This window comes from Amborella trichopoda, chromosome 13, assembly GCF_054954075.1.
Source record: "Amborella trichopoda isolate Santa Cruz 75 chromosome 13, AtrichopodaSantaCruz75HAP2 v2.0, whole genome shotgun sequence".
Taxonomy (NCBI): Eukaryota; Viridiplantae; Streptophyta; class Magnoliopsida; order Amborellales; family Amborellaceae; genus Amborella; species Amborella trichopoda.
The window spans coordinates 26034705-26053313 of record NC_142348.1 but is presented as its reverse complement, the minus strand read 5'-3'; the positions used below and the strand labels follow the sequence as shown (position 1 = coordinate 26053313).

Below are 18609 nucleotides of genomic sequence, written 5' to 3'. Positions count from 1 at the left end.
CCCGGATGCAAAAAAGGAAGAAGCCAGTTGCAACCTAGGCCCGTGGGTACCAAAAGTCCCTGTGGACTACGGAAGCACTGATTGAATCAGAGAAATTTTGGGTGAATTTGAAAAGGTGTCAGATCGGCCTCGAGAAGCATGTGAAGGTACCATTTGATGCCTTAAGGATGCCCATTAAGTTTCGTCTAAATCTGACAAAGTTAAAGCAGATCAGACTGAAACTTAATTCGCAAAGCCACTTCCTAGCATGTCGAAAAATACCTCATAACTAAAGCTACGTTGCCAAGGTCTCAAATGACCACCAGACCACTACCATTGGATTCAAAAGGTCTGAAAACTCTCCAAATATCAATTTTCAGCCCATTTGGACGCTTCTGGACATAAATGCCTCTCAATGCCCAGTGACATTAGCAATTGTAAGTTTTAATACTGCTTAAACAAGTTTCAACAATTCCAGTAGACTATTGATATGATATATGACATTTTATGGAGATACAGGTGTAGAAACCCCTCAAATGAGTTAATTAGGATATCTTTGGCTCTAGATGGTTCTGATGTCAAGTTTAATATGTGAAAAATAATTTAATCACATGAATGGAAGGGATGGCTTAAATCTCTTACAAGTATGAGCAAAACAATTCTTACAATACTTCTAATGGCTTAACAGTAATATATAGCAGTGACATAAATAATGGCATCTATGGCCCTACTTATTCCTGGTTGTGTTGCCAAGTTTTCTTGAAGGGGTCCTATGTTTGTTCACTGAACACTTTGTGATATCTTGACTGACTGCAGGCCAAACCATCTTCCGAGCTTCAAAGTACTATTTGAAGAGTATATTGATCATATGAAAGGTGGCTCTCCAGATAATTATTTTGCACTACATCATCATCATCAAAGCCTTTTCCCAACTAATTGGGGTCGGCTACATGAGCAAATTAGCTAATATTTTTCTATTAAAACTATTTACTGACTTATGGAATTTATAGATCTTTCCAGGATTATTTTGAAAGGAATAGCTCTTGCCTTGGGTGGATCACCAAATACATTTGAAGGGGAAAGAGCGGGGGATCCCTTCTGGGGGATGCGTATAATAGGATACCCAGAATGCACTGATATTAGGAGAATTGAGATGCAAGATGATGGTATTGGATGGTAATGTTTGCATAAATTCTCTGCATCTTGTGCTTAGTAGCTTGTATATGTTTTTCTTGGCCATTGTTAGTAGCCAGCTGATGTATTTCACATAATTGATTCATGTATACAAATGCAGTGGAGCACATACTGACTATGGTAAGTACAATCTATTAGGTTTCAGATATTTGTGAATTGACAAGGACCTAGCTTAGTTTTGAATTCTTGAATAAATGAAACATCTATCAGAATTGGTTATCTGGATGCTTTCCTACAGATTAAGATGATCATCTAGTTGATCTTGTTTGTTTTGATAGTCAAAACTTAACATATGTGACAGGTCTTTTGACACTGGTTAACCAGGATGACGACATTGCTGCACTTCAGGTAGTTTTAAATTTAGCAAGCCTCATTTTGATGCTTAGTATAATTTCATCTTGGTACTTTCAATGGAAATAATACGATCTTTTGTCATTGTCCCTTTGTAATTTGATCGTCTTAATCAATGCTTGCTGGTCTCAATTGTGACAGAAATTGAGGAATTTTAGAAATTATTTTTGGTCTAAAACAATTCAGACTTGATAATAATCTAATACTTGAAAGCTGCAGGAGGAGCAAAGAACTTTAATTTCCTGTTAGAAGAGTATTTTCTATGATAGCTTGGATTCTAATGTTTGTTTAGTCTGGTGTTTGCCGGGTGTAAACTTGTATTCTCATGAGACACGACTTCTCATTTGCATTAGCCATGTGAGTAGGCATGACTTGATTTTTATTCATTTCCTTATATCATATTTTTAGGAGATTACCTTAGAGGAGGCATTTTTGTACTCATGGTTGATGATTGAACTCTACCCAAATTACCTACGGGGTGCTCCTTCAAGAACACATACACTTTTTTTCCCTTTGATGGAGTTGTACTTTCTTCCTGTGTATATTTCTATGTAATTACATATCCAGCCCTGGGATAGATTACTTTAGTCATTTTGAAATACTATTCTAGAAACCTTTATCATAACGGTTATTGTAGTGTTTTTCTTGTTTAGTGTGTCCGAGCAATTGAGATGAAGTTGGTGAAATCAATTTCTCGGGTTCACAATTTGACTTGGTGTTAGGGCCTCAATTCTTGGAAAGTGTAACCTTCTTCATTGATGTGGCTTGGTACAACATGACAAAACATAGAGAAAACAAGAGAAAAGAGGCACACCAGGGTTACACCCTAATTCTTGCATTATAAGATGTATAATGCTACATCTTGAGTAAGGGCACATTGGCCCTTATACATTATAGCAAAGGAATTTAGAATATACAAACAACTTAAAATACACACAAATTACAGAATTACCTTGCAGTACATTCCAACACTCCCTCTCGAGTTGTGCACCATGTTTAAACGTGTACAACATATTTGCTCTTTAAGAACTTATGTCTATCTTTTCTCAATCCCTTTTGTCAAGATGTCAACTATTTGATGTGTGGTCCCAATAAAATAAGCATCTATCTCCTCGCCTTCAATTTTCTATGAACAAAATATAATCTGAATGTGTTTAGTGCAATCATGAATTACTGGATTTGCTGAAATTATCTCAGCACTCTTCTTGTCACAGTAAAGTGTTGATTTGCATATTTTTGGCCCAAGAACAGAAGCAGTGTTCCGTATCAATTAAATCTTAGAAACTATACCTGCAAGTGCTCGATACTCAGCCTCAGTACCAGACCTTGCAATTATTTTTTGTTGCTTACTACTCCATGAAATTAGATTTCTACCAAAATAAATATAATAATGTGAAACTGATCTTCTAGAATCTGGATCTTCAGCGCAGTTCGCATTAGAGTACCGAATTATAGAAGCAGTATTCAATTAATTCATGTTGTTCCTTTCATAGAGCAGCATCTGATTCACTATTTCTTTTACATATCTCATCATTCTCTTGAATGCTACCATCTGAGTGTCAATGGGAGCATGCATAAATTGGTGCTCTTGGTTAACATCACATGATATTAGGCCTGGTGAGAGTGAGATACTATAATGTCCTTGCTAAACTTCTATATATCTTTGGATTATCTAAAGTTTGTACTTCAAATATTCTTAATCTTTTATCCAGAGCAACTAGTGTATGATATGGCCTGCAATCAGCCGTATTTATTTTTTAAGAAGATATAGAGCATATACTTTTGTTAAGACAACCAAATTTGGTTCTCATTTTGATCTAATTCAATTCCAAGAAGTATCTCAATTGACTTAAGTCTTTCATCATAGATCTATCATGCAAAACTTTATTGTAACCATCAATCAGGTTTATAAAACTCCTCATAATTATAATGTCATCACCACAAAGTAGAATGTTAATAACACCTTTCTTCTTGTGATAAATAAATAATGAATGATCTGATGCTTTCTCAAATATGGCCCTTTTTTTTAACGTGTTATGGAACTACTGAAACTACGTTCTTGGAGCTTGCTTTAACCCATATATAGATCTTTTCAGCCTGAAAACATGAGTAGTTGGATTCACTTCATGAAAACCTAGGGATTATTCCATGTGAAAAGGCAATCTTAACCTCCAATCGAAAAAGCCACCAACTAGAGGCTAAAGCAAGGGAAATAACCACACAAGCTGTCTTTATCTTGACAACATGACTAAATGCTTCATAATAATCAAGTCCATGTTGTTGATTAAACCCTTATGCAATCAGCCTTGCTTTAAGCCTTTTGACACTGCTATCTGACTTATACTTCACTTTATAAACCTATTGGCAGCCCACTACATTTTATCTGCAGGTCTTGGAACCATTTCCCAAGTCTTGTTATTTACATGGCCTTAATTCTTTTGCCATGGCCTCGATCCATTGTCGGTCTTTTCTTGCCTCAAGATAAGTTCCAGTGATGTAGAGAAATTTCAGAAACAAAAAAAAATCGACAAGAAACAAAGCCAAACACAAGCACAATTCGAAGAAACCTACGATTTCTTCTCCACACCCAAGCTAGGGTTGCAAAAGCCTAAGCTTTTTTTTCTTTATTTCTTTCAATTCTGAAAAATCACATGACTGGCTCTCAAAATGAAGCATCCAATCTTTTAGCCAATGGAATCCTAAAATTAACTTGAGATCCAAGTAAACATTTAAGACTCTAAAATACCTCTAAATAATATTAAAATTTCAGAATACCCTTGTGAACGTAAGGCGTGAACATTACCCATGGGCAATAAATAAGAAAGAAAAAACATAAAAAATCCTAGAATCCCTAGAAAACTTAAAAATCCTAAAACTAAATCCTAAAATTATATCTCTTGAAATTAAATAAAAATTAAAAATTAAATTTTTTTTTCTAGATCATTCTCCTTGGACAAAACGCATCCTCGAGTTTTGAAGTGTGTTAAGATGAATACAACATCAAGACCACCTTCTTGAACCTTCTTTTTCTTTTCCTTCTTCAACCTTCTTTTTCTTTGTCGGCTAAAACAATATTCGCGGTAAAAAGAATTCCTCAAGAAACGGATCCTGATATCTATATTGGGAAATCGAGGCTAATTTATCAAATTCAGTTATCCTTGAACTCCCATTCAAAATAATGCATGACACTCCAAACTCAATTTTCTTTTCTTTAGAGGCTTTCTCGACATTTATTTCATTGTTCTCTAAATCCAGAGCCACATTTTACAGATTCTGAGTTGACCATGCCTCCACTACACTACTCTGATTCTAATACCCTAAATTTCTTTAATGCTTTATCCCTTTGATATTAATGAGATCTTCAAAGGCCATGATTTGGACCAGTCCTTCTGCAGTCTTCTCTCCATATTCTTTACCCTCTCCCGAAATATCTTCATCATCTTGATCCTTATAATAGATAGAATTTCCTAAGAGATCTTATTGTTCATCTGAGTATATATAGAAGATTGTTTGTGAATCCCAATCTACAACTTGTTGATTTATGATGCAATCTGTGTCAAAATCAAGTCTTCTATCACTATCCTCATTACTTGACTTCGGATGCGGAGTGCAAAAGTAAAAAAACTTGTACCCCAGATCCTATTGGGCTGAAAGGTCACACTCTTGCCCATTATTGAGGCTCGCGAACTACTGCATCAGTTGCTGTACTTGCCTTTCAAGTTCATCTATTCTGTCATCTCTGGGATCACGGAGCGGATCTATGAAACCCCCCTTGCACGACCCCTTTTTTCTCCCATGGGATTGTTGAAATCACAATTCCTAGGCAGATCAACAAAAAATCAACATTGTTGTTGATATAGGACACAAAACTTGACGCAACAGTATTGTCCTATAGTAACATGCTACAATTCCATGTTGCAGTACATGCTACAATACTATCCTTATAGTGCTACAGTACCTTCCATGCAGATCGCGGTTCTTATATCCAATTTGATGTAGAGAAATTTGAAAAACAAAAAAAATCAGCACGAAACAAAGCCAAACATAAGCTCAATTCGAAGAAACCTAGGGTTTATTCTTCACATCCAAGTTAGGGTTGCAAAAGCTTAAGGTTTTTTTTACTTTCTTTCAATTTTGAAAAATCACGTGACTGCCTCCCAAAATGTGACATCCAATCTTTTAGAAGTCTATGAAATCCTGAAATTAAGTTGAGATCCAAGTAAATATTTAAGACTCTAAAATGCCCCTAAACAATATTAAAATTTTAGAAATATCCGTGTAAACACTATTGCATGAACAATACCCATGAATAGTAAATAAAAAATAAACAATATAAAAAAACCTAGAATCTCTAGAAAACTTAAAAAATCCTGAAACTAAAATAAAAATATACATCTCTTGAAATTAAATAAAAATTAAAAGTTAGAATAATTCTGTCGTGCATCATCCAAGCTTTTTGATTTTGGGAGTTTCACACAAAAGAAACTTGAAAACTATGACTGACGTTGTCATAACATATCCATCGATCAATTGGATGCTTTGTTTTGGTAGACCTACGTCGGTTTTGAGTTCTCTCGTGAATTTCAACTGGTAGATCTTCTTGCTGCCCTTCACACCTTTGATATTTCGTAATATCATTCACTGATTTAAGAGGGTCTTCAATTATATGAGAATCTTCATTTGGATTATGAGAGTCTTCATTTGGACTATCTTCTTGCTGCCTTCAATCCTTCTTACTTGATGTACTATAATATCCTTGGCTGATTTATGAGGGTCTTCATTTTTATGAGTCTTCATTTGGATCCTGGTCCATATATTCCCCGAACTCTTCCCAAGTCTTGGAGGAGTTTCATCAATTATCACCCTCTTAAAACTATGCTGCTCACCACTTTTATCGTGATCAACCAAAAGTGGTGTCTCATTTACAACTTGATTCATGGGTCGATTGTGACTTTCCTATTGCATCACTTGCATCCATAAAATGAGGCGGCATATACATCCTCCATTCGTTAAAGATTACATGTCCTGAGATCAGAACTGTTTTCAATCTAGGATTGTTACACCTGTATCCCTTGCATTCATTAGCATACCCTGTAAAAACACCAATGTCTGCCTTTAGGGATAAACTTATTTCTTCAGCTCTTGTCAACATAAACATAAGCATAACATCCAAATGAACGCAACATGGAATAATCTAGGTCCCTCCCTAGTAGAACTTGGTAAGCTGACTTTCCACGTAGATCATTTGTAGGCAGCCTATTTATGAGATAAACTGATGTATGAAACGCTTCTATCCATAAAAATTTAGGAACTCCACTCATAACATTATGGACAATGCAGCTTCATTTATACGCTTAATTTTTTCTCTTTGTTACTCCATTTGTTCAAATGTAAAGATGTTAAATTTCATATAAACCTATAACATATCTTAAAGTTGGACTATGTGACCTTGGCAAGTATGTACCGATTATATATTTTCTTTCTTTTTCTTTATTTTACCTGGATCACTTACACGTGTCCAAATACCGATTATGAACTAAGAAATTAACAAATATGCCATGGATTTTCACTTTCATGACATCAAAAACAGATTCTCATCATTCTCAAAAAAAAAAAAAAAAAAAAAAAAAACAAATTCTCATTCAATATATAAATCTGAAAAGTAGATAAGTCTTTCAATGAACTCAAGAAAACATGAAATAAAGCAATACCGCACACCTTGCCTCGGGTTACCCCCAAGGACTTCGTACACCGCACACCAGGTCGCCTCCACCAATAGCACACGGGATCTCGGTCCTAACCTAGGCAAAACCTCTTGAGAGCATAATAAGGGATGGAATAAAACTCAAGCACAACACACAATCTCAAAGGGTCAAGTCCATAGAGTGGGATGTGCCACCCTTGTGGATTGGGCACGCCCCCTTTTGGGTTTGTAACGTACCAAACTAACTAAAACCCTAGGAAAATGAAAAAGAGAGAGAGAGAGGCTAATCCAAATCCAAGTGCGTAGAGAACACACTCCCAAAGAGAATATTTATAGAGAAGAGGCTAGGGTTTTGAGGTTTAGGGTTTTGCCATCATTATGGGACTTCATCTTGACCATAGATCATGGAGATCTGTAGGTGAAGAGATTTTAGCCCTTAATTTCTTAGATCAACTATCATGATTAAAGGAATGAGCTAGAATCATTATCCCTCAGTTTTCATAACTTTATTCTCTCCAAATATTTGTGTGGAGAAAATATTTTATAATTATATATTATATTTGCAGTCAATCTCTACACCTTCTTATTTTAAATCAATCAACCTCATTCCATACAAACTTCTCAAATTGACCTAACAATTCCTATGACTCACATCCCTTCGCATGGATTCATGCTTGGACTATCGAAGTCAACCATTAAATGAAGGATATATGATCTTAGCCCATGGATTATAGGTTCTTTCCTGAGGACAAGTCCAGGCCTCATTCTAGCACTATATTCATAGGTCCTTCCAACATAGTCTAGTGTTGTACGGAGACATCTCTTCAGCACATGACACACTCTCACCTAGGGGGCTGCTTTCCAGACGGCTATCTAGTGTACATGTTGTGCCATGACAATGATGAGAATTTGGCCCTTGTCTTCTCTGGCCAACCATCCCACACAGGGGTCACACCCAGACCCCTGGCCAACCACCCTGGGGAGGGCCAACCATCCCACATAGGGGTCACGCCTAGACCCTTGGCCAACCACCCTGGGCACAACTCTGACCTCATCAACGGATGAACCCACATCGAAACCCTTATTGGGCTTGCACAAATACCATGGGCTACGAGTTTTAGACATCAACCTGAGCCATAGCCTGTCAAATCTCAAGTGAGTCACGATATCAACGATGAAGTGCGCCAAAAGAGTCAGATAGTGGGTATGAAAATTGGTTTTAGGGAAAAGTATCAAATCATGGCTTGGTTATAGATTAGTATGGAATCCCATGTAAGTGCTCGTGTTATGTTGCTTGATACTATTAAAGAAGTTTGGGAGGCTGTGTATGAGATGTACTCTTTAAACGATATATCAAATTTTTTGAGAATATCTCCCTTTTACAACAAGGTGACAAGAGTCTTAGTGAATATTATAGTACACTTCAGGGTATGTGGGAAGAGTATCATCCCCTATCAAATGAAATGGAGCTACTAAAGAGGCAAAGACATGAAAAATTCTTGTCTGGCCTTAATTTTGAGTGCCAGTACATTCATAGATAGATTTTAGCTAGGAACAAACTCTCTTCTCAATAATGTATACTCTCATCTTCACGAATTGCCAAATCTACATGTTCATCTACCCGTAGTGCTAGTGATGTGTCTTCCTTAACCTCTTTTATGAGTAGAGATGATGTTAGAGGTTTTGGTGGTGGTAATAAAAGACTTGGCTGTGATTCAAGAGGGTGCCATGGCAGAGGTTGGGGTAGCAAGAAATGCATTCATTATGGATGGAGCGATCACATGGAAAATAAGTGTTGGGATGAGTTTGATAAGCCTACTTGGGCTAACCTAGTAACTTATGTTTCTGAGTGTGATGATATTCATCCAGTTGGCTCCAATGATCATCATCAAGCTCGCAATTCTGCTGGTGACTCAGTTTGGTTTGTATGAGAGGAATGCAATAAACTTATGAAAGGTATTCAACAACCAATCACTCATCCATCTACACCTACTGCTACGTGCTTCAACAATTCTTGCGTCTCGGAGGCCATCTCCTTGGGTCATTGATTCATAAGGCTCTAATCATATGACTGGTGAATCTTTTGTGTTTTTTTTCTTGGTCAATCAGGCTTTACTGCGTCTGTTACATTAGTTGATGATTTCTTTAAGGGATTGTATACATGAGACCATTTACCTTTGATACAAGGTGGTCACAATTACTTACAACCATACGATGTGAAGTTTGATAGCTTGGATGTGTCACAAAGTTCAAAAAAATTTCTTTTGAAGTTTGAGCTTGGCCAATGGAATAATTGCAGCCACCGAATTTCACATCCAATGGTCAAGATTAATGTCACACCATGTACCAAAGGTAAATGATCTCATTATATACTTTCCCTTTCTTTAATAAGTGTTTCTGGGAAGGCATTGTTCATCTTCTCTTTCAGTGTCATTTGTTCTCTATCTACAAGGGTCCCATTTAGCTTATTGTTAGTTAGTAAATTAACCAAATATCTTCAATGTTGAATGACATTCTATCATTCCTTTTGTGTTTTTCGGGATCTAAATATGAAGAGGATGATTTTTGGTGGTCGTGAGTCTGGTGGATTTTACTATCTCAATCATTGTCTTATTGGTGTTGCTCTTCATTCTAGTGTTTTCCCTCTTTAATGGCCATTACAGGCTAGCTCGTCTATCGAGTAATAATATGAAGTTGTTAGTCCCATCGTTAGAGTTTGTGTCAACATCTATAGTGTGACACTTGTGAGTTAGGTTCACCATATATTCGAGAAACGAAAGTCTATTCCTTTTGCAATTGTTCATTCGGATATTTGGTATCTGTCTACAGTTCAGAGTCTGCATGGTCATAGATATATTTAAATATTTGTGGATGATTTTTATCAAATAACATGGCTATATTAGATGAAAGAAAGATATGAGGCTTTGACTATTTTTCAGCTGTTCATTAAAACATTCAATCTCAGTTTTGAAAGAATGTTTGTATTTTGCGTTCTCATAATTCTAAAGAATATTTATCCCACGATTTTCAAAAAGATTTAGCCCAACATGGGGTTTTGCACCAGACTTTATGTGCATACACTCCTCAACAAAATGGGGTTGTAGAGGAAAATTCGTCATATAATAGAAGTGACTCATGCTTTGTTGTTAAATATGTTTCTGCAAAAAGTTGATTGGGGCGATATTGTATTGACTGCTTGTTATTTGATAAATCGCGTGCCTTCCTTTGTTTTAGATGCACAATCACCAAAATCTATTGTATTTCCTAATGCTCCTCTGTTTACAATTCCTCAAATATTTGGCTGTGGTTGTTTTGTTCATGCTCTGGGCCTGGTATTTTTGGGACATTAGCGAATACAAGAAGGTTATTGGTGCTATCATCCTAGTTTGAGAAAAAATTTCATTTGTGCTGATGTCACCTTCTTTTACAATACTCCATATTTTTCTATTGAGGGTGGATTGCTTGACGTTGATTTATCCCATTCAAGGGGAGACTTTACATAATAAAATATTCTTATCTTCCTCTTCCATTCTTATTTCTATTCCCATTCCTATTCCTGTTGATTACTCTTTGTGAGAACCTCAAGTGTCTACTCCTATCGAGTCTGTCTCTCCTCTCATTGCTAATGTACCAGCAGCCCCACAAAGTATATATGAGAAGGAGAGTGAAGGAAGTTCCATTACCACCAACTCAGTTAGCCGATTAGTCTCTATCTTTGTCTACAGATCTACACCTGGTTTATGTTTGCACTTCTGGGCTTGATAATGTTGATCACCTAGTTGCACTTCGTAAAGTTCAACAATCTTGTACTAAACTTCCAATTCTTATTTTATTACATTTACAAATTTGTCTTCTTCGAATTGGAATTTTTCTTTCACTTTCCTCTATTTTTGTACCCAAGTCCTCGCGGGAAGCTCTTTTTCATACTGGATGGTGAAAATGGAAACACTTCAATCAAATGGCATATGGGCGAGTATACTGATCCACCGGCAGGAAAGAGATCTATTCGTTGGGTTATACAGACAAATATCAGCCGAATGGATCTTTGGAAAGGTTAAAAGCTAGATTGGTGGCAAAGGTATATACAAACCTTTGGTATTGATTATTCTGAGATATTTGCTCCGGTTACTAAGCTCAATTCTGTTTGAGTGCTCATATTGTAGCAGCTAACAAAGGGCGACCATTCTGGCGCTTGATGTTAAAAATTCCTTTCTTCATGGTGATTTACAACAAGAGATGTATATGGAGCAAGCACCAGGTTTTTTGCTTAGGGGAGTCAGACAAGGTACGCAAGTTGAAGAATGCCATTGATAGTGTAAAGCAGTCCCCACATGCATGGTTAGAGAATCTCAACCAAATTGTCATAACATATGGGTTTCAGCATAGCCATATGGATCATTCAGTATTTATCCAGAGACAATCCACCAAAATAATTGTTTTAGTGCTTTATGCTGGTAATGTCATCATTACATGCAGTGATTCGGAAAGCATTAATAAGTTGAAGGGGTATCATTTCTAACAGCTAAAGTTTTTTCTTGGAATTGAAGTAGCTGAGTCCAGACATGGTATTAGTCTGTCTCAAAGGAAATATATAACAAATTTGTTGACAAAAACAGGGATGTTTTGTGCTAAGCCACTTGATACACCTATATATCCATGTACTAAATTATGAACTGGGTTCATGAACAGTACTCTGGATGGTGTCGTGAACAGTGCTAACAGTGCAATGAATAGTAATAGTAATGTCAAAGAATGACTTTTTTGTGTACAAAGCCATTTTTGTCATTTTATGTACTTAAGGAGACCTAGTTTCATTGAGGATATTTTGGTCATTTGTAAACTCTAAATGAACATTATAAATGTTTTTTTACATGTTCTCATGGCCTTTAAAGCCACAAACCCCAACTTAAGTATGCAATGCCATTGTAATGGGGAAACACTGGAATGTAGAGCACCATCCACATGGCTACGATCATGATAGTAGAGCCCACCAGACTCACGAATACCAGCAATCATCTTCTTCATTTTTCAATCCTGCAAACACAATATGAGGGATAGAAAGTCATTGAACATTGAAGTGATTTAGTTAATTTATTGACTGAGAATAAAGTGAATGGAAACTTTGGAACATATAGAACAAAAGAACATGAGAAGGAAAGAGCAGGACATACAATGCCTTTACCAGATACACTAGATAAAGAACCATCGACTAGATTGACAGTAGTAGTGCCATCTGGTTTACTGAGAAACGAGAACAAAGAGGATTTACTAATCATATGATCAGAGGCTCTTGAATCAATGACCCAAGGAGAAGCCTTCTGAGATGCAAGGAATGCGGAAGTACTTGTATTAGCCAGAGTAGCAGTGGAAGAGGAGGGTTGAGTAGATGGCTCTTGGCTATTCTTGATTAACTTATTGTATTCTTCTCGTGAGAGCAACATTAAGGCAGTAGTAGAATGTAGAGTCTGGTCTTGATCGTTGGAGCCAACTGGGTGCACCCCATCACCTCCAGAAACATTGGACATCTAGTTAGCCCAAGCTGGCTTACCAAATTTATCCCAACATTTTTCAGCAATATGATTTGTTCGCCCACAAGGGGTGCACTTCCTGCTGCCTCGACCTCCACCACGACCTCCACCTGAATAATAACCACATCCTCTATTTCCACCACCACAGCCTCTGCCATCACCTCTTCATTGGAGGACGTTAAAGTAGACTCATCACTGGTGCTAGTACCCAATGAAGAAGATACATTAACCCATTGAAGGCGAGTGTATACATCATTGAGAGAGAGAGAAGTTCACTACTAGTTAAGATCTGCCTCCGAACAACATGATACTCATAATTAAGGCCAGATAGGAACTTTGCAACTCGAATTCCTCTTTCAGTATTGATGAGCTTTTTCCTTGGATTTGTTATGTCACCATCTTTCACAATCTCATGCTCAAACGAATTTGATTGTTATGAAATTGACTATCTTGAACCTACAAAGGAAAACAGTTTCGTGAGACTCTTTAGAGGAAAGTAGAACCTGTTTTTGTTAGTAGCTTCATTGGCCCTCATGAAATTATGTGGCCAACTTGGGGTTCGTTTCTAATGACCTAAACAAAAAGCAAGGGGAGATTTGCTTGGTCAGTTGACCTTATCTGATTTGTTGCTAGGGTTCCGTGTTCCAAACTACGGCCAGAGTGATCTCCTTTGTGAAGCAACAGGAATTGGGCATGAGACTAATACATACTTTTAGGTTTGATTTTTCCAGAATGGAAGGTGTTGTTATGGAGGTGATGATTGGTTTCTGCCACAGATTTCTGAGACAATTACAGCTGCCAGTCCTCCCCTCCTACCAGTCTTTTGCTCGTATCATTGACCAATGTGAGGCATAGATTAGATTGCATCTCAAGGGGCTTCAATTGAGAGGATGGTTGCGGTTATGTGGCCGTTTAAAGGCCTTAAGAAAGCGTGTACTAAAATTATTTATAGTGATATGTTGGCTCTAGTGGGAGTGGTTGAAATTGGATTATCTGGCATTGCTAATGCCTTGACTCACCTGAGCTTTGACTAGGTATGACACAGGGTGATGTCTAAAACCCGCAACCCTAGGCATTTGTGCCCAGGGTGGTTGGCCAGGGGACTGGGCGTCACCCCCCAGTGTGTGATAGTTGGCCGGAGAGGATAAGGGCCAAAATCCTCATCATTACCATTGCATGACATGTACACTAGATAGCCGTCCCAGGAAGTAGTCCTGTGGATGAGGGTGTGTGTTGTGTACATATGTCGAAGAGATGACTCCCTGCAATACTGAACTCTGTCACCCCCTTTGTGTGATAGTTGGCCGGAGAGGACAAGAGCAAAAATCCTCATATTACCATTGCATGACATGTACCCTAGATAGCCGTCCAGGAAGTAGCCCTCTGGATGAGGGTCTGTGTTGTGTACATGTGTCGAAGAGATGACTCCCTGCAATACTGGACTCTGTTGGAAGGACCCATGGATTTGTTCTCAGAGAGGGACCTGTAATCCATGGACTAGGATCGTGTCTCCTTATTTATTGGATGACTTTGATTTGTCCAATCATGAAACCCCTGGCAGTGGGTCATGAGAATTATTGGGTCAATTTGAGATGCAGTGAGATGTGCTTTTTTAAAAAGGATAGAGTCGTTAGTATATTTGTTATATTCCTAATTCTTTGGATCTAATTCCCATCAAATCTTGTTAAATATATTTAATTATATTTTAAATACTTAAAATGGATTTTTAGACCTCTCTGGATATTTTATTTTATTGAAAAAGATATTTAAATAAGAAAAAATTAATTTTCTGAATTTATTTAATTCAGTGGACAATAAATTTTTTAGTGGATTTATAAAATTCTTTTTATTATTCTAAAATATTATTTTGGGTATGGGGGCCTATTGGAACTTTGGGGGGCTTACCATATGAGCCCATTAGTGGGGGTGGGGGGCCCACATGGCCCCTCCATGTGTGGGGCGGCCCACTTCCTTTTCTTCTGTCCTTTTTATGTGGCATGTGATGGAAGCCCACTCATTTTATGCATACTCTCTATGGGGCATCTTTGTCTCTACACCTTGAACACACATTCTCTCTTGCTAAACCTTAGAGGCAGGCATGCCCCACTTTCTCTCTCTATTTCTCCTCAATTTAGTTAGGGTTTGATTTTGTAGAGGCTAGAAACCCTAAGGGGCACATCTAAGCCACAAGGGTGCCATGCCCTAGCCTATGTGCATTGAGACTTGCTTATGGGTCGAGCCTTGATCAAAGCCCTATCCTATGTCATACTCTCAAGAGGTTTTGCCTAGGCTTTCCGTGTTATGAGACGAGGTTAGACCGAGATCCCGTGCGCCATTGGTAGAGGAGACCCGGTGTGAGGTGTACGAAGTCCGTCGGGGTAACCTGAGACAATGTATGAGGTATTTTTTTATGCTTTCTTGAATTCATTCAAAGTGTTATGTAATTTTCAGATTATGTTTTGAGTGAGATTTTTATTTTGATGGCAAGCAAGTTAGAGTCCTTGGCATATTTTGTGATTTTATTGGTTCATATATTGTATTTAGACATTCGTAAGTGACCTGGTGGTAAAATAAACAATAAAGAAAAATTGTTTTTTATCCGTTTATACTTGCCTAGGTCTGAGATTCAGCATGACTATAAGACTTACAGTAGAAGGTCAAGCTCTATCGTCATCATGAAAAACCAAGATATTTGCGGAACAACAAAGGGTGGCTATGTGACTGTTGATTTCAGCCATGAAAGAATGATAAATTTGAGTTTTGTTGTATTGGTTTCCTTGGTTTGTATGTTTGTGTCTCTTGGTGAGTTCCCATATCCATGCAGTTAAGATTGGAATAGTACCAGGACTCACTTGAGTCCACTTGGACTTGGGCGAGTTTATTGGACTTGCCCTATGTAGGAGTATGAGTAGCCCCGAGTTGGGTGCACAACTTGGCGCACATAATTTTTTAAAAAAAAAATAAAAAAATGTAAAAATGTTGTATAAAAAAAATTTATATTATTTTGATGTTTTTGACAAAGATTGGTGAGTTTTTTGTGCCTTGAAATTTTTGAAGTGTTGCAAACTATAAATCAGTTTTTTTTAATCCTTTTTTTCTCTAATTTTTTAAAGCTTATTTTAACTTTGAAAAAATTTAGGTGTGGCACAAATAGACGATAAGATGAAAGAGTAGACTTAGATCCGCTAGCCATGTGTGGTACGGACCCATACAACACCTATTAAGAAGTGTGATTTAGTTCAAGTGGAAGGCTGCAGGGCATGGGGTAGGCGCAACAGGACATGGTGGAAAGTTGGAAAAGATATGGAGACTTATGGCCCTTAATAAAGCAGAATGGCGGATCAACATTTGTGTAGCGACCTCAATTAATTAGGAAAAAACTATGATGATGATTATTTAACCTTTTAAAGTTGTGTTTTATTTTTTTTTACTTTCTTTATCTTTTATCTGCAGGGAGTTTTTCAAATTTTTTCTATATTTTCTTAGGGCCTTTTGGCCTTGTGTAGGACTCAGACTCTCCCGAGTAACTTGGCTCGGCCAACTACCGAGTCCCTTGGCCAACCGAATTTCAGAACCTTGGATTAGAAACCCATGCAGTTAGAACTATCCCTTACTAGATTCTAAACTCCTAATATATATTGACATTGATATGAATGATTGGAGCTATTGCTGTATTGGAGGCTACTAGGGAGTAGTAATTTATGAAAAATTGCCCAAATTCTTCTCAACTTATGAAAAACAGTGTGATGAAAAACTTTGTTATATGGGATGAAAATGTGTACATCATTGCCCTTACCAATTAGCCCCACCAGATTTTGTGGATTGTAATCAATAATTTGCAGGTTTTTCTGTTTTTGTATGTTAGTAACTGAATAATATCTAAATTACTAACAAATTAAGCATTATCTCACCTTTCATATGAGTATGATTTAAAAATGCGTACCTTAATAATACGATAAATCTATTGATACATGTATTATCTCATTATACCCTAAATGTGCTGCCTCATATGCTACGTTTAAACAAGTACATTATAGGCAGCAGATATATACTGCTCCTGGGGGACCACACTATGCACTTGATTTCCACACCCCAAGCACCTAATTAAGAGTTTTTGTTGTGCTTGTTATGAAAATTTTCATATTAGTTAATTCACCTTGTGATTTCAAGGAAAAAGAAAAGATTTTTAGCTCTTATAACCCAAAATCTGATCGTCCATCCAATTGGTGGTCTAGAGACAATATAGGCAGGGGAATATATTTGGAGCATTAGTTGAGCTCCTAATTAGTTTCTTTTTTAATTGATGTTGGAGATAAAAATTTGGATGTTACGGGGATAAATAAATCTCCCTAACATGGTTTTTCCGGGGGAGAAGTATGCATGGTGGTATCATAGGAATACCAAATCTTATCAAATATTTATCTATGATATACAAGATGTTTGCAGTTTGCATGTAAAAGTTACGAAGAAGGTTCAAGAATGTGTAGTTGTGGATTTGAGAGTCAAACTAGCTTGTAATGTTTACCTAATAGAAGGATTTAAGAGTCAAGCTTACTTGCTCTAAAGATGCACCTCTTTGGCACATGAAGCACCCATCACCTGAGAAAGAGTGTGTTGTTAGTTACTTGCACCTCAACGGTAAGTGGGACAGGGGTAGCCTATACATGCCCCTAATCCACTATGCACCTTCCAGCTATGGACCCTTTGATCACCTGTCTCATGATGTTTAATGCTGGTTCAATGTGATTATATCCTTCCTTTTGGTTCCACATAATTAAGTTTTTGGTGTTTCAGGTGAGGAATCGCTCTGGTCAATGGATTTGGGCTGCTCCCATACCCGGTACTTTTGTGTGCAATATCGGTGACATGCTCAAGGTTGGCCACATGCAACATGCCATTGAATTTGTCACTCCCAAGGTTTTAAAAATAACGAAAATAACAGTTGTAACTGTAACAATCATTGACCACTACACAAAATGCGAACTGCAAATACTTTAGTGGCCATTATGCCTGTTACAACTGCCATTTATAATATAACATGGGGTCATGATAGCTTTCAAAACCTTAGATTTCTGCATTTCATGTACTATTATCATGGCAGACCTCTCACTAAGGTTTGAGGAAATGCAGGTTTGGTCAAATGGTTTGTACGAGCCCACCCTGCATAGGGTGATTAACAACTCCCCTAGATACCGGATCTCCATACCTTTCTTCTTTGAGGTTCCATCTCTCACTCTCGTTCTCTCTCTCTCTAATGCATAACCCTCTTCTTTGAGGTCCTCTCTCTCTCTCTATCTCATGTAGGTGTTCAATGATGCAGCCGAACTTTGATGCTGTGGTGGAGCCCTTGGACAGCTGCAAAGAAATGACAGGTGGGACTGCGAAGTTTGAACCTGTTGTTTATGGGGATCATTTAGCCGGCAAAGTCCTCAACAATTTTGCCAAATACGATTGATGACAATGAATTACTGGAACGGTAAAGGAACAGCTAGCCAACTGTGGAGTAATCTGCCTCCCACTAGTTGAAGTCTGTGGGCGCCTCATCTTAATGTGGAATGCAACTTAATGTGACTTGTGCTAGTTCTTAATGGACTATTTATACATTGTGCTGTGTATCATTTCCCTAAAGTATTTATTTGCATCTCTCTCTCTCTCTTTTTCTCTCTCTCTCTCATTTGAAAATCAGTGAGGTTTTATTTCATACTTCACTTAGAACATATTTACAGTATGCCATACAGGCTCCATACATCCATACAAAACAAAAGAAGAAATCAAAATACGGACGAACTCAAATTCAATTACACATGGATGACATTTAATTCACTATCAACAACTCCAACTTTCGCCAGCCGA

General features: G+C 37.4%; 1 protein-coding gene across 13 annotated transcripts in view; it reads left to right on the top strand.

The window, feature by feature from the left end:
• LOC18445021 (homoarginine-6-hydroxylase 2-ODD-233) overlaps positions 1 to 18399 on the top strand; it is a 79138-nt gene extending 60739 nt beyond the window's left edge. For 9 of the 13 annotated variants that reach the window (XM_006855167.4, XM_088857069.1, XM_020674003.2 and 6 more), the window contains 7 exons: positions 796 to 854; positions 990 to 1155; positions 1274 to 1293; positions 1475 to 1521; positions 17551 to 17631; positions 17887 to 17976; positions 18077 to 18399. In XM_006855167.4, coding sequence (XP_006855229.2) covers positions 796 to 854; positions 990 to 1155; positions 1274 to 1293; positions 1475 to 1521; positions 17551 to 17631; positions 17887 to 17976; positions 18077 to 18211 — 598 coding nt within the window. In that variant the 3' untranslated portion in view covers positions 18212 to 18399. The remainder of the gene's footprint in view (positions 1 to 795; positions 855 to 989; positions 1156 to 1273; positions 1294 to 1474; positions 1522 to 17550; positions 17632 to 17886; positions 17977 to 18076) is intronic. The other 4 variants (XR_016048590.1, XR_016048591.1, XR_016048589.1 and 1 more) reach the window with 1 other exon arrangement.
• The last annotated feature ends 210 nt before the right edge of the window (positions 18400 to 18609 follow it).